Source organism: Sylvia atricapilla, chromosome Z, assembly GCF_009819655.1.
Source record: "Sylvia atricapilla isolate bSylAtr1 chromosome Z, bSylAtr1.pri, whole genome shotgun sequence".
In the NCBI taxonomy this organism is placed as follows: Eukaryota; Metazoa; Chordata; class Aves; order Passeriformes; family Sylviidae; genus Sylvia; species Sylvia atricapilla.
This window is the reverse complement of record NC_089174.1, coordinates 38,596,478-38,624,214: the sequence shown is the minus strand read 5'-3', so window position 1 is coordinate 38,624,214 and position 27,737 is coordinate 38,596,478. Positions and strand designations below refer to the sequence as shown.

General features: G+C 33.5%; 1 protein-coding gene across 1 annotated transcript in view; it reads left to right on the top strand.

Annotated features, from left to right (window-relative positions):
* CNTNAP4 (contactin associated protein family member 4) overlaps positions 1–27,737 on the top strand; it is a 198,777-nt gene that overhangs the window by 132,906 nt on the left and 38,134 nt on the right. The window contains exons 5-12 of the mRNA XM_066340080.1: positions 403–606; positions 780–964; positions 2,899–3,042; positions 5,426–5,687; positions 11,008–11,154; positions 16,490–16,661; positions 22,761–22,867; positions 24,944–25,063. Coding sequence (XP_066196177.1) covers positions 403–606; positions 780–964; positions 2,899–3,042; positions 5,426–5,687; positions 11,008–11,154; positions 16,490–16,661; positions 22,761–22,867; positions 24,944–25,063 — 1,341 coding nt within the window. The remainder of the gene's footprint in view (positions 1–402; positions 607–779; positions 965–2,898; positions 3,043–5,425; positions 5,688–11,007; positions 11,155–16,489; positions 16,662–22,760; positions 22,868–24,943; positions 25,064–27,737) is intronic.

Sequence of the window (27,737 nt, the reverse complement as noted above, 5' to 3'; positions counted from 1 at the left end):
TTTAATTTTTTTATTATTTTTATTTTTGGTCTTGATTTTGTTCATTGGAATGAATTACAGATAAATTAATAGAGATTTTCAGCCTAAGAATACAAGTAAAAGCAGAAATGGTCAAAGTACTTTATAGCTCCAAGGAAAGGAAGACCTACCTTTCAGCATATGAGAACGTTATTAGATTTGAATAGAGGCCAGATCTCCTCTCACATGGTTTTATTAGCTAGTTGTACCATCATCATTAAAACACAGCAGTCTTATTATATGGGGAAGAAATAGAGGATAATTTACTGTGCACAAGTGGATCTAGAGATGTTAGTGGTGGAACTTCATACCATATTGAAGTAACATGCAACTATTTCTTTTAGACATAGCATTGTACATTATTTTTCATTTCTTTACTTCTAGGGTCTGAGGTGGTTGGATTTGATGGGAAAAGTTGTCTAATTTACACATTAAATAAAAAACTCATTAATGCACTGAAAGATGTGATTTCTCTGAAGTTTAAGACAATGCAAAGTGATGGAATTCTCCTCCACAGAGAAGGACAAAATGGAGACCACATCACCATGGAATTAACTAAAGGGAAGCTGTCCCTACTCATTAATTTAGGTAACAGCTATAGTCTCATAAAGTCTAATATAGTTATTAGGCATTATTTGACTAAAACTTCTCTTAAACTGTTAAGTGGATTTTAATGTATATAGTATGATAAATCAGCAGTATATTTTTTAATAATTATACTTTTGAATGAAATTAATAGTTTTTATTTTTCTTCTTTCAAGGTGATACTAAAACTCATCCTTCTAATGCCCAAATTAATATTACGCTGGGCAGCCTTTTGGATGATCAACACTGGCATTCTGTTCTCATTGAGCATTTTAACAATCAAGTAAACTTTACAGTGGATAAACACACTCATCATTTTCATGCAAAAGGAGAATTCAGTTATTTGGACCTTGATTATGAGGTGTGAAAATTACCTTTCCTTTATTACATTTCTTACATTTGTTATGCCAATGCACTGAAACAGGCAAAGGAAACAGAACTTAAGGAAGTTTGTAGTCCTTAGGACCTTGGGGATTTTCTGTCTGTTAATCTGTGAATCAAAGAAAAAGATATGTTCTTGGAGTACAAATCTTCCACTAGACTCTAAACTCAGTATATTCAAAAGACCATCTTGTTCATCTCAGAATTCATTATTTTAATACCTTTATTTCATTAGAGCTGCAAATGTGATAAACAATATTGTAAACAGACTGAATGAGACCCAATTCAATGCTATTATTTAATGAATATTAATGTTATAATATAAAACTTGATAAAATTGAAATATATATGCATAAAAACATTTTAGAAATGTTTATATCAAGACTTAAATCCCTGTTAGATCTGAAAATTATACTGTGAAAAAATCTTGCTTGCACAAATAGTAGACTCATGAAAAGTAGTAGATGTAATATGCTATGAAATTTTTGTGCCTGTGGTTAAAAATACCACTATTTCACAGCTGTAATGCGATGACTGGCTGCTTTATGTTTGCCCTCTACTGTTTGTTGGATGAGACAATGAGTGATAGAGTAGAATGTCTGGAACCCGCAGACTTCATTGTACTGTTTCCAATTTTTAAGCATTTAGAGTGAGATGTCATGCTGCTCTGTGTCTGCATTATTCAATTTCAGAAATATCTGCTCAGAATTTCTGAATGTAAATCATATCAAAGTTTGGAGGATCATACTAATTAAAAAAGAAAGAAAAGCAAGAGAGAAAATAACTGGTTGACAAATAGATGTCTTTTACTGAATCAGTCAATAATGCAAAATAAATTTTCCTCTCATCCACCACATACTATAGTTTGAAATATGTGTTGTTAACAGAAGTAAAAAGAAAGCCTAAAAACATTGAGAAAAGAACAACCTACTGTTTTTATAATTGCATTTCTGACTATAACATTATTAATTTAATAACTTTATGAAATATTATTAATATATTTAGGTTGATTTTGGGGGGTAAAATTATTTTAAAAACTTAGCAAAAATTTAAAAATTAAAATTTAATTGTTTAGACTGACCTTTTTTACAATGTTGTCCAGAATAGCTTTGAAATATGTGAGCTCAAATGTTCACTTATACTGGAATCTTATTTCTGGTTGTGTCCAAGAGTTAAAACATAGACTAGAGCAGAACTAAGGTCACCCTTGTGTCAATGCTTTTCTAAAATAATTTACTGCTTTTTAGTAGCTTTTGCCTTAGGGCAGGGTCATACTTAGTCAGAATGATATTCTTGAATTTAGTTGCTCTCAATGGTTTTTTTTTTTTTAATTAAATCTTCCAATCTCTTTCTGAAACGAAGTAATTTTACAGCACCATACAAAGGAACTGCACAGCCTAAGCATTTTGAAAGTAAAAAATGTACATCCTTTAGTTAGTTTCAAATCTGTCCTAGAATAGTGTGATGTAATGCACTCTTGTTCTCTATTATGGTAGTTATGGTATGCACAGAGTGGAGAAGTTAGGCTCAAGTAAAGAAATTGTTGCCAATTTTCTTCTCCCTTTTTACACTGTTTTACATAGTCTCCATGTACTTGGCCTTGTCCTTCTTCTCCTTGGTTTTGCAGCTGTAATGGACCCTGAAAACTGATCAAGGCACTGCTCAGAGACATCAGAAGAAGATTTAAAAAAAGCCAAAATGTCAGAATAATTTGGTACATATATATGGCTTGATATAGCCAAATCTTTTGTTAGCCTATTATTTTAGTATGTAGATATGATACACAATAAAAATACACAAGAAGCAACAGATTGCTTATAGGCCAGTCATTGACTTCTGCTCTTAGAGTATAGCTAACTTTTTTTTCTTAGACAATTACTTAACAATATTATTGATTTCTCTTCTCTTTCTAAGCTCAGCTTTGGAGGGATCCCAGTGCCTGGAAAATCAGGGACATTATCACAGAGGAACTTTCATGGGTGTTTTGAGAATATTTATTATAATGGAGTGAACATTATTGACCTGGCCAGGAAGCATAAACCTCAGATCTACATTGTGGTAAGAGATTTATAATTAAGAAAGAATAAATAACTAAAACAGAGAAAAAGATCACAACTACTTTCAGATTCAACCTTTTAGCACACATTTCTAGTGAATCTGTGTTCAGTAATGAAAGAAAAATAAAATAATTACTAAGTTGGGCTATTTTTCATTTTATGCTCTGTAGACTCATCCTAGTAGAAAAGGCACGATGCATTTTATTCTTGAGGTCTTTAGCTTATATTTAGATGTGTCTGATATCACAATGTTGTGTACTATTTAACTGGGTGACAAAAGTCAATGAGTAACAAGATGCATGAGAAACAATCAAATCTTTGGCTTTGTACCAGAGTAATAAGAATATGTGCCTGGCTAATAAGAACACCAGCAGTACATTTTGAATGTTCTTTATTGCTGACGACACTAGTACACTTTGCTTTTCCAGTGCATTATAGATTTGATAGATAAGTTCTGGATTTCAATTTGTACTGACCTTTGAAGACCGGTAGTCTGGGTTGGTGGATGTAATGCATTTATTGTGACATAGCCAACAGTCATATTATCCAAATTCCTACCTTTTGGAGAAACAGTTCCAATAACAAAACGTGTCTTCTGTGTTAAAAAGGCTTTCTAGAAATTTTACTAAATCCTTTGCTGTTGGTTTTGGTGGGTTTTTTTTTCCCTAGTGCAACAAGGATCATCTCTGTGTGCAACATGTAGGAAGCGCAGAAGTATCATAGAAGTCAGCTCAGAATAATTAAAAATAAATTAAATGCTTTCATAATCCAAATATTTTAACGTGGACTTCTGTTCAGAATGCAAAGACTCAAATTTGGTTCTCTGTCATAGAAGAAATGGATGAGAGGTGTCTCTTCACAAGTGAAATTCACATTAAATATTCCAAAATTAACTAATCTAGTAGCTCTGCATAGTAGTCTCTCCATGATGCTTATGGATATTGGGGAATGGGCAATTATTGTAGGCTCTGGGTGGGCTAGTGGAAGGAGATCTGTGCAATCATATGTAATATGGAATTTCTTTATTTTCATGTCCAATGTTTTAAATTGTTGTGCTACTTTCAAAACTATTTAGGAGACATTTCCTAATGGATATATTATAGAAAGAATCTGCTATCACAGAATCCCAGGTAAAAGGTGTTTTACTGGGGGAATTTGCAAACGCCTAGCTTTTCGCATTTAAAAAGGTTTAATAATCTGATGATTAAAACCTTTTTACTATGCATCAGTTTTGCTGACTTCTCATGTCTGTACAGCTGAGTTCATGAGACAAAGCTTTTACTTATTTATGTATTTTCCTTAAAGTAAATGAAAACCCATAAACATTAATAGTTTGCCACACCAGGGACTAGTAAGTATTTTTCTTAAATTGATTTTAGAGCTTCTTACTGTGTGGTCAAAGTTTCATGAATGCTCAAATGTTTAAAATCTCTTCATGTTGAACAGAAATTAAGTGTAAATTCCAAACCCATTAATCTTTATTAATCCTTTCTCCAGAACAAATTAGTTATATTTCAAGTGGTGTCAGCAAGTCGTTAGATCAGAGTGCACAAGGGTATTCCTATCAAGCACCATAAACTCTGACACCAGATGCCAAAAATGCATTATTCCCATTCCGGATTTCTTATCTGCATCTCTCAGTACAGGTAAAGATGCAGGTTACTCTCAGAGTTTCTCAATTAATTCAACCACAAGTTTACTTAAGAAACAGTTGTTTTAAGAAGAAGATAAGCACAAAGTAAATGGTAGGTGCATAAATCCAACTCATCATCTAGTCCATATGGGCCTACTTGAATACATATTCCCTCTTAATTTAAGAAGTATCTGTTGTGTATTTGTAAGTATAAAGAGTTTATATGTGGAATTTTTTTCTCTGTGAAACCAAATACTGGAGTTGGTGCACATCTCCAATTGCATTTATTTGGATTTTTTTTTTCTTAAATTTAACATCATCTTAAACAATCACTGCCAGTTCAACATTTTTCTCTGCATCCTAGCATTTAGATCCACGTAAGTGTTTACATGCAGTCAGTGGCATGGCATTTATTTGTCACTGAAGAATTTGTCAAGTCCCTAATGCTTACTGAGGCTGAGCCAAACTAGGAACATAGCAGGTCTTTCTAACTCCTGAAGAAGCAATAAATTTGCCTCATAATTTAGGAACTTATATCATTTCCTCAAAGGTCCTTGCCACTCTTTGTGTAGGCAGATGACTCTATTCCGGTCAGACAACTTTGTTAGCATTTCTTAAACTGATGGTGTTCATGTTTGATTTTTAGACTAATACATTCAAGTACTATGCATGATGTTTTGAAACTCGGCAGTTTCCATGGGGAAATTCTCATGACCCTTCCTAATGCCATATTTATTTTATTCCTTTCTAGGGCAATATGTCCTTCTCGTGTTTAGAGCCACAGGTGGTTCCTGTTACATTTCTGAGCTCCAGCAGTTTCCTGGCACTGCCAGGCACATCAGGGCAAGATGAAGTATTTGTCAGTTTTCAGTTTCGCACTTGGAACAAGGACGGACTTCTATTATCCAGTAAACTGCACCAGTCTTCAGGTGGTTTCCTCTTATATCTGAGTGATGGGAGAGTCAAAATCAATCTTCATAAAACAGGAAGAGTACTGAGTGACATCGCTGCAGGTAACAGAAATGAAGAAAAAAAATTGAGACTTCTTTGCATGAAAGAAAAAAAATTAAAGGTTATTTACTTAGTACTTGTTTTTTGACTGATTTTTTATGATTAGTTTGTGTGCAGCTGTGCTTTACTTGTGGGAATTTTACACTGAATTATTTCTAAATGCTTTCTTTTCTCACAAACATACCTATTCTTTTTTCCCCATGAGTGAGCAGAAATTACTTGCAGTAATATAGACTGAAAAATTGAGTCCTTAGCTTAACATGCATACAATATGTACAGCTCATGTGTATAACCTGGGAAATCTAAGCAGCTTTTTCAGTTGAGAAGTGTAAGAAATTTAGTCTCTTACCCTGTCAAGCTAGGTCATTAAGATGTTTGTTTGCCATTTTTCAGTGCTTTCCAAAGGTAAGAAGCAACTAATTATTTTTATAAAGTTATACATCACTATAAATATAAATGTCTATTATTTTTTAGAGTTCTCAATTGCAGAGGTGTCCGTTAAACTAGGACAGTGGATGCCCAATACCATATTGTGTTTTGGAAAACCAGGGCAAGTTTGAGTCTATGATAAAAAAAAAAAAAAAAAAAAACCAAAAAACTTGAGGAAAATTAATACCTGAGAGCTAAAGGGTCATTTTTGTAGTTAAATACTGAATTATGACTAGATCATCTACTTTTGGTAGTGCACTTCTAGGCATCCCACAGGGTAAAACATTTTCGGAAAGCTAGTACCTTCTAGTGTTCTGATGAGTAATTTCAGCCTTGGCAAACAAGTATGTCAAGATAAAAGGAGGAAACAACTGTAGTAACGCACATTCATGTTAGAGAGTGGGGTTTGAAGTAGATTCCAGCTTTAACTTTCTCTCTGCCTGGCAGGAATGGGACTAACTCTTCTTTCACAAAGGGTCTCCTCAGTTTTTCTGAGCACTGTTGATGCTCAATGTGAGGATAAGACTGTTGGCCCAGTCAAGAATCTCTATCTTTCAGGAAATATGAGAGCAGGACAGAAAAGCATCATCTCCACCTTTGAAGGCTTTTTATAAAATGCTGAGGTCCCGTAACATATCCATGTAATAATATCATCACCTTCACCTAGCAGAACTTCATCAGTATTCTCTGACATTCTATGTATCAGAGCTGCCTTAGAGTTTCTCATTATTTTTGTAAACAAATTGAATTTTTCCCTTTACTTGTAGATGGATGATATGATGTGATCTGATCTGATGAGTTCTAAGACAGGAAAAACTGCATGATTGAGATTAGTTGAATAAAAGGGATTACAAAGAATATATGTGTATGAAGAAACTGAGGCTAGGGTTGGAGTGTTTTCAGTACAGACAGAGATGATCGCAGTCCACTAGCTGGAGGAATATGTTGTCAAAGCAATGGTGACTTTGGATGCAGAAAACACATTTATGATATCCAAAACATCACTTGATCTTTGATTTATTATGACCCATACACAAGCATGCATTTTCTGTTTCATATTCATAAAGCAGAATATTATCAGTGTAAAAGAAGTCAAGTTAGTTCCAGTTATGTAATGAATAACAAGTGAGAACCCCTCAAGCTAGTCATAATCAGTATAAAGACAAAATAAGAATCAACTGGTCTAAATTGTTCTCAGAACTTATTAGGCAATATAATGCAGAAAAGGGGAGGAAAGCAGAGCCAAGCAGGACAAAGAAACAGCCATAGGATTTGAACATGAGGTCTTAATCTTCATTTTGTGTGCCTGTTTCTTTTAGATTGATTCCTTAATTCAATTCCTCGTAATAAATGAAAATGCCCTTGAGGGGGACAGGAGGGAAAGGGAGGGCAGGGCAGGGCAGGGAAGAAGAAAAAAAGATAGAGAGAGAGAGAAACTGCCAAGTTCATTATGTTTCTACAGATGTATAATGATTGCAAGTAAAATTTTAAACTGTTGATTATTTTAACTCAGAAAAAGACTATAAGCCTCTAATGAACACAGATAATGTTGAAATTTACATAAATGCTTTGATCCTTTTCCTGTGGGTGATAATGGGAATGGCCCTGGTATTTTTTATTATCTAAAATAACTGATGCACAGAGTACCACTTTAATGACAAGAGATTCCCTAGGCTTACCATTTGAAAATGTCAGTTTCTTAGTAAGAATGTCAGTGGCATGTAGTTAGCAGTGATGAATTTGGCTTTTTAAGAGTTATTTCGATTGCTGTTCAATTAGGTGATATATGTTAAAGAAACTGTCGCTATGCACTGTCATTTTAACAGACTGGCTGCTGGTGGTGGCACTTCTAACAGTTCTAGGTAGACTTGCACATGGTGCAATTTATTCAATTTCAAAGCTGCAAAGCAATATATAAAATATTAATGTAAACACCCTGGAATAAATCTTGACATTCTATGCTGAAACAGAATTTAATGCTCTCATGCTAGGTTAAGCTTTCTGTTCATGGAGTCTAACAGGAGGAATTGTGCCTGTTTTTTAAAGGCAAAAGCTACAGCGAAATCATCTTATTCTCTTCTGAGAAGGAATTTATCTAAAAAAACATTATGGGAAACTTTTCCTTGAGTTTTTGAAGTGTTTGTTATAGCAATCACTGAAGCAATTCAAGTCTCATTTGGAGATTGAATAATTAAATTATGGGTGGCTGGACAGAACATTTGCTCCCCTATAGGCAAGGACTTATGACCTGACTTTCACACACATGCACACATACACACATAATATTTGGTAATTAAAACCAAGCATATTTCTTTGTGCACAAGTCCTAAAATAATTGTCCTATGTTTTTGAAGAATTTCTTTAACCATATAAAACCAAGGAGAATGGCATGTTAATTCATAAGTAATTAGGTTATAGTAAGTTCTATCTTTCTTTTGCAGAATGGTTGCCTAGTATCTTTCATTTGTAGCCTCTTTTGCACAACAAATATTCACAAAGAAATAACCTAGAATTAAAAAAAGAGAAAAATCAACGCAAAGTTAATTTGCTTTGAATTATGAGACCAAATTGAATTACAGTATGTATAAATGTTAGATCTTATTACTCAGTTTCTTCTATGACCCTCAATTTCTCTTCAGCTTTTAATTTCCATTCAGCTTTTAATTAAGTGATGTTAATAACAATGGGATTTCATTGTTATACTTCATAATTCTATAAATTACTTCCTCTAAACTTTTTTTTTTGGTTTCTCACTAATGTCCTATAAACTATATACACTGTATTTTATAAATGTGTTCTTGAGGTCGAGTATCATTGTTCTCCAAGACATGCCATAGAACCTATTACAATACTTAGATTTAATAGAACTAAGGATAAAAAATGGGCATTTTGTTTAACTGCTACCCTATTATGTACTAAAAAAATTGATTGCTTTGTTTTCCCTACTTGTTTCTGGTTAAGCATTTTTCTAACACATTGTAGAGCAGCAGGCAAATATAAGTTTCAGATGGAATGTAGATGTTAGTAGTCCACTGGCGTCTTCCAGTTAGATGTTGTACCACTGAGTGGCTCCACACAAGCAAACTTGAATTTAGTTAAGGTTCTTAATTCAAAGGCTAAAATGAACAGTTTCATCAGAGTGTCTTGTGCTCCCACAATGGCATTCCTTAGTTCTCAGACTTAATGAAAGAGATTTCTAGGAAGTCTTAACTTCAGCTACATGAAAAGTGTTAAATATCTCTAATCATGCCAAGCTCTAAGAAGGGGAAATAAAATATCCGGTCCAAAATCATATAATAGGTCAGTAAGGTGAATTGCAATCAACAAACCAAGAAGTGCAAAATTAATAATCTTCCAGTAACCAAAACTTCTGATGGTCTGAAATACCTTTCTTTATATGTTAGCACAGTCTCTTATCTACCTTCACAGTCAAATATTGCAAGGTCTGGAATATGGTTTACCCACTAGAACAAGAAACTACTGAAGCAGGATGAACAACTAAGAATTAAAAGTAGTTATCCTTGTATGAAATAAAGTGAGTTATTTAAAAAAAAGAAGAGTTTATTGCTAGATTTAATATTTTAATAATTCATGAAGCTCAACAAAGCCAAATGCAACTTCCTGCACCTGGGTTTGAGTGCCCCCCAGTATCAGTACTGGCTGGGGGAGGAAGGGATTGAGAGAAAGCTTACCAGGAAGAACTTGGGGTGCTGGTGGATGAGACCCCATCTCAAGAACTGCTTCAAGCTCTAGGGACCCCAACAGAAGAAACACATGGTCCTGCTAGAGGGAGACTGGAGTAGGGCCATGAAAATAATCAGAGGGCTGGAGCATGTCTCAATGAAGATAAACTCAGAGAATTGATGTTTAGATTATGGTAGTCAACAATCTAATGCTATAATTTAGGTATTTGAACCTTCTCATCTTTCTCTTTTTATTTCTTTTCTTTCTTTTTGAATGTGTCAACTCATGGACTGTTACTGCAGCATATACAACATGTTCTAGGGAGGAGTACATAAATACATGAAATCGCAAGAAGAAAATCACAGATCACAAATCATAGACACTGTGGTCAAGAAAATGCTTTGACTAATTTAAAGGCTGTATTCTGTATTCTTCAGTGAAAGAAATATCTCTGTTCTGAAGAACACTCAAGAACATGATTGTCTTTAAGCACTTGTTATAGATAATAATCTGGTGACATGCTGCCCTGTGTAGAATTTATTTATGTATATGTAAGTGCTTTCCAGAATCAGGGCTATAGGTTTATTGCTTTGTGGCACTCTACACCTATACAGCCAGAGGTAATGTAAATTTGTGGTTCTGGTTAAACTCTCAGAATATTTTCCCATACGTGTCCAGTAAAAGAATCAACTGAAAGCAAAATTGTTTTATGACATTGACATGATGATTACTGAAGTTTTCAGCATCAACAGTATTTTGCTATTTTGCCATGTTGTAATATGATTACTTTTTTTTTTTTTAATATGAAAAAATCTTTTGTAACAGTGTAATAAAAATATGTAATATGTGTAAAATACTGTATCAGCCATCACAATGATATTTTAATGATAACCACCTTGGATTGGGAGGGTACTCTTCCTAGTCATTACATTAAATGGATATATTACAAATAATTAGGCTACAACAATAGTACTACAAGACTAAGAGTTGTTCACTGAAGTACCTTTTTTTTTATTTATAAAATGTGAAAATAGGTTTTATCTTCAGAAAAGATGCATGTGCTTATTAAGTTCATTTTCATTTCTTTCTCTGGAGATTTTATGTGGGCTGTGGTTGCTTTCCTGGTTCATTCTCCTTTCAACTCTAAAAAATTTTGACAGTGTAACAATAAGTGGAAGTTTATACTAAATTTTAGGATTTTTTTTTCAGGTACTGGATTAAATAACGGCCAGTGGCATTCTGTATCTCTCTCTATCAAAAGGAATCGTGTCAGTGTAAGAGTGGACAATGATGTGACCTCATCTGCTCATGCCATCATACCTCTGCAGATTCATTCGGATGTTTTCTACATTGGAGGTGAAATATTGTTGCTTGTTTATATTGTCAATATCCAAGAGTTACACATCATTTTTTTCCTGGAATATCTAATCAAATGAAAAGAATTGTCTGGCTTATATCAAGTCTTCTTTGCCTAGCTTGGTTCAGGCATTGTTAAGATGGTTTTAGTTTCAGTTTCCTTTGAATTTTACCACGTTGGGTAGAATAAATCACAACCCTGAATCCTTGGTCACTTTTTAGATTGTCATAACTTGTATCATGTTCTTATCTGATAAGGGAATATAGTCTGGCTGGCAATCAGACAGGCAAAGATTTCTCTTGCTGCAGACTTATTGTTTTGCTAAATATTTTGCTTAATATTTTGGAGAATCTTACACTGGAATGACTTCAAATTTTCACCTGAAGTGTATGTTTACCTGTGTAAATACCCTCTTTGTATGATACCTAGACTTTTTTTTCCACAGTGATATAACTTCTCTACTTTTGACAAATATAATTTGTGCCTGAAAATCTGTATGTATGTATATATCTTCATTTCTCTAGGAATATCAACAGTCATCTATCATCAAGAGATTATGTAACTAATAACTTGTATTGTTACTGATAGAGTGTATCAGGTTGTTCTGTTATTAATATAATTCTTTTGGAAATAGGCTGCATAATAACAATGATAAACATTACCTGAGTAAATTAAAAGCCTAATATTGCCTCTCTTTTAAACATTAATGCTTGGATTTTAAAATTATTAATTATTTATTAATCTCAAATTTCTGAGTAATCTGAGAAGATTGTATACAAAACACTAAATGAGTATGAACCCTGTCATTGTCCACAGATCACTTGCCTTGAAAGATTACGTTTTAAATAAATTTCATGCGCACATGCATACTCTTAGTACAGTAACTGCTACATGAGCATTCACGTGAATTTTCACCTTTGGCATCTACCCTTTTCTACTAAAAAAACCCCTTGACTTGACTAATAATCAGTGAAATCAGAGAAAGATGCAAAATATAAGTCTTGAATAACCCTTCTATATTGTTTCAGGTTCCCAGATCTCTGATTAGGTGATTTTCATCACTACAAGGTTGATGGCAGAGATGAACAGTTCAGAAGGGATGTGGGAAGTTACAAAAAGCAGCATATTCAATTAAGCTGTACAAGGGCACTTCTGTTTGTGTTTTGCAGTGTGGAGAGGACAAAATAATTACAGGAACACTGGATATATGACTTTATTCCATATCAGACTATATTCCATTATCAGATAAGAACATGATACAAGTTATGACAATCTAAAACATATACCAGCTGCATATCTACACCTCAGATTCTCTGATCTCAGCCTTATCACTGAAATCTGCAGCTCATGCATCTCATACAAAGCTAGGGAATGCTAGATGTGGGCTTCTGAGTTTAGAAAATTCTTTATTAAATTTTTATGTTAGATACCACTGTCAAAATGCAGACATTGCATTTTTAGTTTCTTTCCAAGTTTATGAATTTTTACCGTGTTTGTGCTGTTTGTTAAAGTATGAGTATCAGCCTTTCAGGAGAGATGTCCTGGGGACATGGTGATTTGCTTACTTGTTTTAATGAATACAAATTATTCAGGAAATGTGTATACTTAACTAGGAAAATATGTAATAAACATGAAAATAATCTGTTATGTCAGCTCAATTTCTAGTCATGGCATCATCAAGGATCTATAAACTCTCTCAGTTCTTGTAATAATAACTCACTGCAATTATAAGGGAAAATTATATAATTTAATATTGCAGTAAGCACATAATATAAATTTAATTATTAATTTTAATCTTTAATATCCAGTCTACAGTTATAAGGAAACACAATTTAACTAATGTTACTTGTATTTGTCTCTTATCTAATAGAAGACAATTTTTGAAAAAGAGACAACATGGAAAATATCTGACACATTTTGTGAAATAGCTATGTCTAAAAATTGTAAGCTTTTCCTACTTTCTCTGGCCTTTATTTATTTATTTATTCATTTATTTACCTTTGTTTGTTTGTTTGTTTGTTTAAACTTTGCTGGAAGTATTTAAATGAACATCATATTTTTCACCAGAAATGACAGAATTTATGTTACCGTTCAACTGTAGAATGCTGTAAAGAGCATGTGGTAAAGGCCTGTAATTAATTTGGATAACTATGTGTGGTGCTGAAAACTTACTGTGCTCCTGTTTTGACTTTTGAAAGCCAGCATATTTGTTGTTTTTAAAGCAATACACCAAGTAGATAATAAACATTCACCTTTAGAAACGTAACAATTTTGAAGTTTGGTTCGTGAACAGAGGTATACACGCTAACATTTTTGTTAAATTAACTTGTTAAATTTAAGTTTTAATTAATTTACTAATCTATATTTCTAAAAAATATAAATATAATACTTAATGTTGTTGCACACTCCTTTGAACATATCTAGTAGTTTCAACTGTCATTTTGCTTTCCTGTGTTGTAAGCCCCTCCACTGTCTTTACAGGACTTCAGATTACCCTTTAGCTCTGTGCAACAGAAAAGTGTTTTAAAACTCGCTGCTTCCTAACATCCTGAAACAAGAAGGTCTTCAAATGCTGTGAACTAGAATGCAGTATTGTTGGGCTAAGATCAAAGGATGGCCCTTGTGCATCATTTCAGAAACAGTAATACCCCTTGGAAGAAAGACAAATAAAAAATGTTTAAGCATTCTAGTGCAGTGTTTAGCTGCCACTGGGAAAAACGGCTCAAATTGGGATTAAAGGAATTTATTTATTTACTACAGATGTTTAATTTTTTGGTAGTCAGTGAACAAGGCATTTCAGGGTCAGTAAGACAAAAGATAAACCACAGTATTAGATTCTTACAGAGTGTGGACACCCAGATGGTATATAGCCTAAGCCTCTGTTCTAAACAAATCTGATTAGATCAAGTTATACAGGGATGTTACCACTGAAGACTTGTACAGCTGCAAAGATGGAAATCTTATGACTTCTTTGGGCAAAGAGTTCTGATATGGACCACTGCCACAGTAAAAACACTTGTTCCTTGTGTCTTATGCCTATGATCCAAATTTGCAGGTTTTTAGTTTTGTCCTTTGCCTCTTGTCCTTTCACCATGCAGTGTTGGAAGTAGTCTTACTCCGTCTTCTCTGTGCTTAAGACTGAGTAGACCCAGATCTCTCAGCCTCTCCTCGTAACTACACTCAGCTTCCAGCCATCTTGGAGGCCTCCTCTGGCCTCCCTCTGGGACACTGATGTCCTTCTTGTGCTGGGGAGCCCAGAACTACAGCACTCCAGATTTGGCCACACAAGTGCTGAGCAGCAGGAAGAACCACTTCCCAACACTTTCTGATTATGCTCGATAATGCGTCCCAGAATGTATGTCTTCCCACAGCCTTCTGTGCTGCGAGAGCACTCCCCCAGCTCTTATTCTATGTCATGGTCACTAGGATCTCAGGCCCGTCTCTGGACAGTTATCCTCCACTTCAGATTGTTGCATGGACATGTTCCGTCTCATATTAAAAATCTTGATCTTGTTCCTAATGAATTTCATGACATTGCTGTCCTGGCCCCTTTGAGTTGCAGCCCTGCTCTGCAACATTTCCCTGCTCCTGGTTTGGTTGCTGAAAGTGCATACTGTCTCATCATCCAGGTCATTAATCAAGATGTTCCAGATGTAACTACTGGTCTCTGAAGAATTCTCTGCCTCAGTGATCATCAGGTGCATTTTGCAGCATCAACTGCCTGCTTATCACACCCATATATATCGTGAATCTGGTGATAGGGAGACTATAGAAAACTGTCAAATCTTTGCTAATGTATGCAATGCTCCATGCTCTCTTTAACTATACTGCTCATCACTTCAGAAAAGAAAAAAGAGACCTCAGTCAGGTATGATTTAACCTTGAAGCTAAATTTAGCCAGTTAACTTGTCTTCACATGTTTAGAAACAACTTCAAGAAGTTTTGCTCTGTGAATTTGCCAGGCACTGCAATAAGACTAACTGCTCTCTAGTTTCTTGAAGATGGGTATAATATCTACCTTTTCCAGTTATGAAGAAGTGCAGCATATTGCCAAGACCCTTTGAGGATAAAAATTTTAATTAATTCACAATGGCTATGGCAATTGTTAAAATGGCATTGACCAGCTCCTGCAGTACCTTCAGGTGAACCTTGGGCCCATTGTTCCTTTACTACATTATTTTTTCACACTCTGCTAGGATATGGAAATCCTAAGGATCAGTTTTACTAGTGAAGAAAAAGACCTTGAAGAAAACATATCTTCTGTAGACCCTTGTCATTAAGTCCCCTGTCCCATGGAATGCATGGATAATACCCATAATCTCTTCAGCCTTCTTTTTCTTACTGTCGTACCTACAGAAACCTTTTTGTTGAACTTCAGATTCCTTTGCAATTTTCATCTCCTCTTGGTTTCCTAACTGCATTCCTAGACCTGCAGGTAATGTTTTTGTATTCTCCTCTATGGTGTGTGTCCCTGCTGCCACAATTTGTGGGCTTTTTTTTGTGTTTGCACTCACTCAGGAGCTCCATGTTTATGTTTGCAGGCCTTACGCAACACTTGCTTAACTGTTTTGATATTGCTATGGGCAGCTCTTTTGCTCTGGGAAGCTTTTTTGTTGAAGCTATCCAGCCCTTGTGATCTCCAAGGCAATTTCCAAGGATATCCTCAAAAAAGATTTTGGCTCTTCTGAAGTCCAGGGTTATCATTCAGGAGTTTTAGTTCTTTCTCTCTTCTCTGTGGCTCATAAACTCCACAGCTTCATCTTCATCTTTGCTGTAGCCAAGACTGTGCTCAACCTTTACATTTTCAACCATTTCTTCCTTGTCCATGAGCAGCAGGTTCAGTGGAGCATCTCTTCTAGTTAAGTCATTGGTGGTCTGCAACAAGACTTTTCAGTACCTTACAAAATCCTCTTAACAGCTGATAACTTAATACTGTACTTAGTAACTGATTTTTTTTCTATTTTGACTTAAATTGTGACCTGAAACTTGTTCAAATCATGTGACCTTGGATTGTAACGTAACATTCTGGGACTAGGATCTCCCAGTCAACTGTTCCTATCTTGATTCCACTCATTGCTTGGGAACTTTTGTTTAGGTTATCCTTTAACAAAATTTTTAGTGATGTTTTGCATATGCTTTAAAGACAGTAAGACTGCAGAGAAGTATTTCTTTTCAATTGTGCAACCATGGCTTATCAGAAGAGCTTCTGGGTAAAGTCCTCCAACCACAAATTTTAAAACATGGAAGTTATAAAAGTTCAATTGACTTTTGGAATATATATTTTTCTTCAATAAAATATTTTGTTTCATCTCCAGTTTTTTATTCTTCTTTCAGGTTGTCCTAGCAATGGAAACATTTCTGAATGTAATACCTCATTTGGTGGTTTTCAAGGATGCATGCGACTTATTTCCTTTGGTAACAAAGCAGTGGATATGATCTCTATTCAGCAAAATGGTTTTGGCAATTTCAGTGATCTTCAGATAGATTTATGTGGTATTACAGACAGGTGAGAAAATAATGTTTATTCATTAAACATTATTGGTTTATGTCTATGTTTTGTTTCTAATAGTGACTTGATGATAAAGAACAGAACACTTACAAAATGACATGTTGATTCTTTTGTAAGAATTCAGAAGTTCAAAATAAATGCAGAATATGTAGTATATTGCAAATAGACTCGTTTTACTGCAAATAAATTAACTTTGACTTAAATTATTTTATATTTCCGACAAATTTAAAAAATAGTATGTTCTTTTCAAGTAAGCTGCAGACACAAATCCTCTACTGCAACCTATAGTCCCATCCACCCTTTAAAATACTATGTTTTTACCAGTTACTGTTGTTTCCTATATTCTACCTCTCCAGAAAAACAATAGATAGTATCCATCGTAGTTAAGTGAGCAATCGTCTTTTAGACCATGGTCAGAACTAATCTCATAACTTGAAATTAGCATCCGTCTAAAAGAACGGCTAGTTGAAGTGTCCCTCCTCAAAAGGAAAGTCCCTTCCCAAAGAGGAAAGACTGTATACATTCCCAGAAATAGAGATGCTTGAGGGAAAGACATTACAGGACTTCAGTGTAGTGAAAGCACAGATGATTGCAGAGCAACAGAGGCTGCTGAGAAGAGAGAAAGCAAACACAAGGAGGAAACAAACAGTCTGTGGAAAGAGAAGTTTTATTCTGTAGACTCCAGAGAATGCAGTCACACACATCTATGCTGTCTTTAATCCAGAAATGTTTTACTTGGATGCAGATGAAAGGCTGTACTGAAAAGACACACCAGGGAGGGGAGATTGATGTGCTTTTGAATAATTTATATTATTCAACTTCCTTTATTTCTAGACCTCATAAAGTGCCTTTTGATTAAAAAAAAAAAAAAAAAAAGTCTGTCTTTTAAATTATAAGACTTTTCAAAAATTGTATCTTTTTGGGGAAACATCGTAGGCAGAGGTCTGCTTCAAGACACTAGCCAGTTTCAGGATTAGTCACACAGCCCTGCTTCTGTGAACTGCTGTCCATTCCTAGAAATAACACAGTGTACAGCTATGCATGTTCCTGTGTTGGAAGCTACTCCTTGTAGATGGAACATGAAAAAAATAATAGCTGCTTACCTAACTCTCCATAAAAATTTAAGGAGAGAAACATCCAAGATGAGGATGACAGTTCTGCCTAAAGTGTGGTCCTTCCAATTGTATTTATAGTGTGTATTCTCACCAGTATTTCTACACCTATCATACATTAAAAACATACACAGTTCATATATATATGTATAAACATATGTATTTAAATAACTGTGCAAATTTATCCCTTCCTGAGTTAATCCTGACTGCAGTAGGCACTAAGTGTGATAGACATGTCTACAAAACACAGCTTGACTTCAGTCAAAACTTTATGGCTTACTAGGGACTTATATTTGGGATGCCATGTACATTGATGTTTCTTTTTGCCTTTTTTTCATACTACTGCCTTTAACTTATTTTCTCACTTTTCAATCATAACTGCCTCCTTCCTCTCCCCTTTCATGGACCTCATGACACTTCCATCCCGCTTCTAAAGCACTGCATCACTGCTGTTTTTTGAACTCTGGAATTGAATTTATTTCTATTACGCTGCATGTTTTCTTGATTGTATAAAGAAAAAATAAGGAATATAATCAGGTAAAAATAAATTAATGTGGGAATCTGCATATTCTTTACTCAAACACATTAATGGATATCTAAGCAAGATTATGAGTGAAAAATATCACTCAATTGGCTCACTATATAATTGATACCAATTTTTGTCTGATCTACCATGCATTTTCCAATGTTCATAGTAACTGCGAACCTCCTAAAATGATTGTCTCAGAGTTGCAGTTTAAAAGACATCTTCTTCTGCATGAACACAAACATATCTTACCAATTTTTGTTAAGGAAAGTGGTGCTTTTTTATGTAATAATTCCAACTATTTTCAGTTTTGAATGACCATAAGATGTAAGTTTGTACATGTAGGTTCTAAAAAGATGGTAAGTGTATAAACAATAAATTATGTTTAAAGCCACTATGTGAATCTCAATATGTAGAAATCCAGCATTATTTAGAGTATACAAGTGTCAGAACACTTAACTCTTACTACTTTCTACACTTTATTGACTTGAAGTTATATTACTTTCATACTTCATCAAGTTTATGTGTGTTTTCTCAAGTTCAGTAGTACAAACGGAAAAGAACATCTTTATGGGAGATTTTTGGTTGCTTGGTTTTCTTTAGTATTTGCTAGTGTTAATTTATGTCTCTTCTTCTATCTTGACCATTCTTGCATTGGCTCTGCCAGATTTAGTTTTCAGTTCCCTGCATGCTTAGCCTATGCCTTCCTAATTTATCAAAATATATATTTTTATATTTTGTAAATTTAATTACCCTCATAATATTTGTTTTCAAAATAGACTGCTTTAAAAAAATCCTGCCTGATCTTGTGCTGTCTTGCTTCTGAGACTGTTTCTTTCTGATTTCCTCACACAGTCTCATTTAATTCAATATTAATCTCATTTGTAACATAATAATAAGCTCATGATCTGTAACAAGCTTCATCTCTCTTTATCAAACTTGTTCTGCATCTCACCATAAATACCATAATAAATGTGATAAAGCACATGTATTTGGCAAAATTAAAACTGTTTTAAAAATCGTTTTAAATAATTTTTTAATAGGTAGATAGCTTGTATCATTCTGTACACCATATTGTTTGAGAAAAAATGCTTTCTTCCTACCATGATTTATAAATGTCTTTGAATGCCCTAATCTAAAGGGTATTTTCGCAACTGTGCTCCTGATAGTAAATATCTCCCGACAGGTGAGCCCAAAGAAATCTCTTTGTCTTGGAGTCTTTATACAAGTCTTTACATCTCCAGTTCCAAACTGTGAAGCATGGCCCAAATTCCAGAGTTATTGATGGCTTTTTTAATATAAATGAGTGATGCCTAAATGTAGTAGTTTTATAGTAGCTTTACACATTTGAAGTGCATGAAAACAAATAGAATTTAGTCTTTGCATAGCAACCTGAATTTATATACAGTGGTAAATAAATTGAAAACAATTCTATTTAATCCATTCTTTACCTCCTATATGTACATTTAATATGTGAAGAGTGTTCCTTATGAGATTTACAATCTTCATGGAGAGATCATTAGGTAATAATTCATTTTTCTGAATATAAATTATATTTTTATTCATTTTATGCAAATAAATGCCATACCATTTTCCTATTTTCAGTTTTCTCTGTTTGATAAACTTTCTAATTCCTTATCCTGGTCTTAAGTTGTTACAACTCTTTGCAGCTTTTCTTTGCAGCCATGATCCTTCATTTATCCATTTCATTACATATCTTTATATTGTTCTATTGCTCATATATATCTCTTATGCATGCGAACAATGCCCTTACTATATTTATCCTTAATATCATTTCTCCTCCTTTATCATTATATATTGGTTTAATAACTCCTAATTAGATATAAGCCATTCACAAAATCACTTTAAAGGACACAGTGTCATTTAAATACCTTACAATGTTAGGATATTTAGTCTCTGAGGAGAGAGTACCAGATGAATCTGTCCTAATTACATTAAGCTCTACATGGGAACATAAAATTTCCTACCAGGAGCTCTTGTCTTATTTTCCTGGCAGCAGCATACAAAACCCAAATTGAATAGGTTTATATCTTTAAATAGAAAAAGGCAAAAATAAAAATGATGGTCACTTCACAGTTCTGATTTTTTTAAAATAAACTAAAGAATGAAGAAATAATAGGCATTAAAAATTTAGCAGTTATTTGCTTTCTTTTAAAGGATCTTATAGCCATAATTTAGAACCACGATAAAGAAATAGTATACAAAAAAAGTGTCTAGCTGAAAATTGGCATACAAAGTTATTATTTCCCCCTTTCTTTATCAAAAATATATATTATATAATGCATCCATATTCTGGATCAGTATTCTCCTCTCAATATTAGTTTATAGTTATTAATAGGCTGCTGCCTTGGTTTAAAATATTATATAATTTTCAGAAGCCATACACCTAAAAGCATATTATCAAGAAATATGTGGTAAATGTTTAATCAGCTGTTGCTTTTCTGGTTTTAGCAGACACGGTGATGAATCAAAAAATTAATTTTTATAGATGAAATATTAGAAGTACTGTTTAAAATATGAGAAATATTTTTTAGAATACTAGCTTGTCCAATAAAAGCTCTGTTCTAAATCTTGCTTTGAGGTAGGGTCACAGTGTATAATGTAGTTATATACAAACTTTGAAGTAGCCAGTGGCTCCGTTCTATTATACATTCTGAAGCAGAGGAAAGAAGTTGATGTTAAAAGATTTAAATTATACTCTTAACTTGTTTTCATTTTCATTAAGGTTGGTTCAAGCATCATCAATTTCATCAAAGCTTTTCATCTTGTGAACAATATTAGGAAGATTAATTATTAGGGAGACTGAGTCAATATAAGTAAAGACCATGTAAAACACAACTTTTGTATAAAAATTTTTGGATGATGCCTTTATCAAAAAGGTATAAGACACAAAATATGACTTAAAAAAAGCAGAGCAGCTGCCAGTGAACACGCTGGAAGTCTTGAATTGCAGTTCTGCTAAATATAAATTTGTATTTATAATAACTGATGATTAATTATACCCATAGAAAGTAAAATTGAGCATTTACCTAAGAAACATTAGTATGCATGTTTAAGTAATTCTGTCAAACAAAGTATTTAAAATCAAAATAATTGTAAACCTAGTGTCTAACTTTAATCTTCAGGTTCCAAAACAGAATTCATTGAGACATATATCATCTGTTGACTAGTCTTAGGAATACATTTTGTGTGTAGGAGAATAGATACAGGATCAGTTCTTTCACTGCCAAAAATGTCACAGATTTCCTTGACATTAGGTGACATCTAGCAGTTTACTTACTTTACCTATACTTTACCTGCTACTCCTTTTTTTTATTCCCTTCTGTGATAACCAATTATCCTTGTTTATAAACATGAAAGAAAGATAACATTCTTTGAGTGCCATGAGCAGGGAAGGTGCAAAGATCCTGAATTATTCATAGGGCAAGTGTGTGAAATGCTGGACTTTCCGCAATCCTAATTTAATATCCTCCTAATGTTTCTTCAATGATTTAAAAGGTATTTTAAGAGCCTGTGAATGTTAGTAGGCATGTTGTTTTTGTTAGTTTCCTTTCCTGTAGCTAATGTCAACGGTAAAGTCATTTTATACTTGCTGAGCTGCATCATACACTTGCACTCAGTGAAATTAGAATGTTAACTAATTTTCAAGGTAAAAAGCTAGTTAATAATTGGTTTAAGTGTACCAGTCTATTTCAGTATATTTTCAGCTGCATTTATAAAATAGAGAGAATTTCTCTTTTTTTCATGTCACAATTATTTTATACTTTAATATAGTTTTAAATACAAGTTACAGGTAAATTATTTTTTTCAGTCAAACATTGTATACCTAGAAGAAAGTAATCAAAACTTTTCAGGTTCTTAGTCATATTATCAGAATGGAAACTGGCCTTACAAGTAATTAGTTGTGTTGGAACTGGCATACTAAACTCTTTCTAAAGAGTAAACATGATTTTGGAATAAGAAATATATGTCAGGTGCCGTGGTCAGATTTGTTTATTAGGTGATTTTTTTTATTATTTTTTTTACAAGCACAGAAAGAAATCTGCTCTAATGTTGCTTTGTTTTGATACATGTTGTTGAAGAAATCCTAATCATTTCAAAACTTGCCATTGGATTATTAACACGTAAACCTTTCATTGGTTTATTTTTCTGTATTGAATTGAGGCCAGCTGAACACTAATAAGACTATTTATTCTGCATCTTACACTTTATTTCTGTTCTCACAAACTTATTACATAATTAAGATATTTTTAGCAAAAGGAATACCAGACAAGAAATTTTCTTAATTTTGTTTTACTTACATTGACGTCTTTATCAATGACCTTGATGACTTCCTTCACATTATAATTATTTTCCAAGTTTTTGTTTTTCTTGCTAAGTACAGGTGGCATGTAAGTGAGGAGAAAAAAGTGTGAAAATTCATGTTTTTTGTTTTAGGTGTTTGCCTAATTACTGTGAACATGGTGGTGAGTGCTCACAGTCCTGGAACAGTTTCCACTGTAACTGTGCCAACACTGGTTACAAGGGAGCTACTTGTCACTATCGTAAGTCTAAGATGTTTTCTGATTTCTTCATGATACTGCTTTTACTTCTGATTAAATTTCTTCGTCACAAAACAGAACAAACCCAAACCAAACAAAAAAAAAATCTGAATTTATAATTCATAAAATATTTTCAGTCATAAAAATGTTCATAATTGGGTTAGAGAAAAGGCTTTGGGAACTCAAAATATGTAACAAAAAAAAGAAAGTTTAAGTTCTTTTCTTTTACTCTTTTTGTACTTTATATAAGATAGTAATATCCTCTCCCATCTATATAATTTCACTTTCTGAATCAATATATCGTTTAGAAATATGGTAAATTCCTCTTTATTTATAACAACTAATAGTTATTATTTCTGAGCCAGTGGGACTACGTGCATGTCCAAAGATAATCCTGTGCTAAACCTCAAACATACATTTTTGTAGTTTGCTGTATCAGGAAGTAGATTGGGAAAAAATAAAATAAACACATTTTGAAAACCTAATTGAATGTAACTTAGATAATTTCACAGGACGTGCTTTACTTTGATACAGTTTTTATCATGTTCTTGGAAGAAAAGAAAATAAGTACTCTGGCTTTCATTACATGCCTCTAATAAGTAAAAATTCATATGAATCTACTATTGTTTTTAATGCAAAGATTGCCCTAATCATCAGATAAACAATTCTATATTTATATATCGTCTATATAAAATCTGTACAATCCTTTTTGGCAGCTTTTACAAAAAGAATGTTTGTCTACCCAAGTAGGATTTTTTAAATTTTGCTCGTACAAAGTCAACAAAAATCATAAATAATAGTATTAAGAAAAACCATGTAACACAGAAAAAATGTCACAAGTTGAATCATCTGGTGTTGTCTGTGAGGACAGAGGTAGGCTAGTGTTCCTGATGATTAGGATTCAATGAGAAATGCAATAATATGAGTTACCAGTTTTTTTTATTGTCAAAACCAATAGTGAATAATTGAACTTCTGTCACTTCTATATTCAGCTAAGAGTATTTACTGATTTGGACCATAAAACTGAATTTGAAATTTTTTTAAATTGTTACTATGCATATTTCATAGACTAAGTAAAATGAATGGTTTTTCTTTTTGTAATTGTTGCCATATGATATTGGTAACAATCAGGAGAAAAATAGAAAGATCACAGTGTTTAAAAAATAGCTTATTTTAAAAAAGTTGTATAGCACTCATAACTACTTTTTGTTATTAGTCTAACTATTCATTCTTTTTTGGCAGAATTTTTTAAGTTTTGATAACTGATAAAGCACAGTTTAATTCTGAAATGAAAGATCAAAACATTATGACTGCTCTAAAGAACTATAATGATTAAAGGAGAATTTAAATTAATGTGTCTAGCTGGGACATTATCATCATGCTTCCTGAGATAGAGTTACAGAGATGGACCCATACAACTTTTTTTTTTTTTTTTTTTTTCCTCAGATATTTGATATATAAGAGGTATCACAGATTTCTCTTTTAGACCCAGACTGATAAAGTATACATGACAAGGAACCAAGGAGCTGTCATTTTGTCTTTGCTTATTTAGTTCTTTTACAGAAATCTCTGACAAGACACTTGCTTTTCAGTTTAAAATGGGAAGAAAATAAGCAGTGTGAACGCCAAAAAATGCTTATCTTCTAACTGACATTACAACAACAGCAGCAACAAAAATCTAATTTGGTTGAGGTAGTAGTGTGGGTTTCCTCAAGATCTGATTACCAGGGTCTAAGTAAGACCCTTGGCATTCTATCATTATTCAGCAATTTTACAACCATTTACTCACCCATATTTCATGTTTACGTCCCAGAAATTTTGGAAATATAGAAACACAGAAAAAAATGCTTAAAAATGATCTTGTTACCTCCATGATAAATAAAACCAAATGTACTTAATAATTTCTAATAAAGACATAGTTTTGATTGCATGAATCTTTCTCCATTCTTTAGCAGAGATAGCACACACCCAACTTCTTTTCCCAAAGTCAAGGGTCATGAACTTTTTTTCTTTTAATTCTCTGAATAAAATGGGAAATCATGCCATTACGTTTGTGATGGAATGTGTGTTCTTTTACAGCCATCTATGAGCAATCATGTGAAGCCTATAAGCACAGAGGGAACACTTCAGGCTTTTACAATATTGATTCAGATGGAAGTGGTCCCTTGGGACCATTTCTTGTATACTGCAATATGACAGGTGAGGTGATAAACTTCCTTAACTTACAGCTGTGACTGTATGCATGCTCATTATATTGAAACACTATTTATCAAGTGAGAAGTCTTTGCAGTTGGTGAATTTAATGTAAACATGTACAACAAAATGAAGATGACTCCTTAGCTCAGGATATTGGGCAAATAATTAGGCATAAAAATTAGAATTATAACAGGATTCAGGCTGTGAAGCTAACACAGCATTCCTGTTGTGCTTTGAATAAACGGGGCATGTGTTCCATATGGAGACAATGTCATATGAGTTCATTTTTCGCTGAAGCTAAAGCCTCTTGATGGTACTTAAGAAAATAAGAAATAAGTTATATTTTATGAGCAATTTGCTAACTTTCCCTGATAGCTTTCTGAAAAAGATTTAATTTAGATCTGGCCTTTGTTGGGAGGAATATAGATATTAAACTTCATCTTTCAAACTGCAAGGTGATCTCTTGGACAATACAAATGAGACCAAGTGGGACCCTTGCAGCCTCACCTTTGGATACTCTCTTCTGCTTCTGCAGCCAGTTCTTTGAATCTGATAGTGTACATAACTAGATGTTTTACTGTCAGAGTTCGTTTTTGGTCTGCTTTTCAACAAAGCAATTAATGTTATCTCTGTATGGTGTGTGATATATTGCTATATGTCCTTTCAAATAAGCTTAAATTTAAATGTTGTTTTTTTTTTTTTTTTAATTTATTATTGCTGGGTTTGTGGCTGTCTCTTGTACTGTTTACTTAGCCCCTTTAATTTCAATTGCTTTCCAGCCAAAATGATGGGAACATCTTATTGTTTTTTTGACAAAAATTTTTTTTTACATGGTTAAAACTGTATAAAAGAATACATGAATAAACTAGATTTGAACTGGCTAGGGCTAGATATGCCTAGTGTTTAGAACTTGATTTAGAAACCCTATAGTAAAATTTTGATGTTGACTGGAGCAATTTATCTAGTCTCACCATGTCAGCTCCTGACTGACTTCTACAGTGAACTGTGCTTGCTCTCAATAAACATTCTTCAGATTGGCACAGGCTCTTAAAAGGAAATATTCAAATGTCCTATGAGACTAAAAGAGACCAAAGAATCATGGCAGAAAGATGACAATTTTTCTAAGTGGATATAACTCTCCAAGGTACAGTGTAGTGTCTGATTTATCCTTGTGTGTCCATGAACAGCTGTTCCTGTTTTCCTCAGTCACTCCTTATTCGCCGCATTAAGCAAATATCATTGATCAGTTCTTCGTCTCAAGATGTGTTCTGACAGGATGAATCCTTTATATTTGTTTTGTTCCCAGTTTCCTCATGACTGGTATTCCCTTTTCCCACCAGAGGCAGGGAAGGCAGATGCCCATATTTCTTGCTAACACTGTCTTTGACGTTCATGGGGCTCTATTTTCAGGCAGCTGGGAGGGAGGTGCCATTCCCTGATTTTATTCTTGGAGGTCAGTTTCAGAATCAAAAGCCTACAGTCCTCACTGTCAGTTAAAATGCTACAAACTTTACAGTTACCTGTTTCTCTATTTTTTGGTAATTTTGGGAGTGTGACTATGAGTTGAATACCCAAATTACTTGTCTTTGTTTTTATGTTCAGTGTAATGTTTAGATGTATTTGCGTCTGTGTGTATGTTCGTCTCCCACAACAGCACCCAAAACAAACACAAGAATCAAAATTAAAAATTACATTTCTAGCTGTTTTTTTTGACACTAATTACATTCTTAATAAAATTTTATATTTAGATAAAAATTACTTAATTCTGACTAGCACTTATCTCTAAGTGACCATAGTTCTTTCCTCTTTATGGAAATTTTATAGTATCTGCCATGTGTGGCCTATAGGCAGCTGATGAAATAAAATACAGGTCTAGCTAGAATGCTACTAGTAAAATGTTGGAAATATTATATCAATACTAAAATTGAGGAAAAAAATAATATTTCTCATAGTTTTTTCAAATTGCACTTGCTATGGAAATGCAAAAATACAGTGACCATGAATCTACACTTGCCTTAACTGTCCCAGATGGGCTTTAAGTGGAAGCCTTCTCACCCCTACCTTGAAAGAGGTTTTGGTCAGGAGAGTGAAAAACATTTTACAGATTTTGAAAGTGGGAGTTGAAACAGAATAAACTCATTTTTTTCCTATTCATGGGTGAAGGGTCTTGGCAAAAATACAGAACAGAAGAATGATATGAGCATTCACCATGACTACTATTTAATTTTATGTGGCAGTAATAATTCACCTTCATGTAATCTTAGTTTATAGTAAACACAATATACATAACAGACTTCTGCTTCTTCGTACAATAAAAAGACCCATAGGCCATTTTCTTATACAGAATAAATTAATTCAAGCTATAAGGATGTATGTAATGTAGATGTATGTAATGTAGATTCTAGGATAGAATTGTTATTTTACGCCTTACCTAAGCCTAGGGAAAGTAACAGTAGTGTTTTAGTCTTCTAATCTTTCATTGCAATTTACCAAGTAAACAATATTTTGTTTCTGATACACATATCTGGTTGTCATCACATATTCTTTCCTTTTTCAATAATCCTAACTAGCTGAATACCTGTTACAGTCATGGTACAATGATCTACCTATGAATAGAAACAATTGAATAGAAAATGAATAGAAAAGAATGAATAATTGTTTTCATTTTTGCTCAATG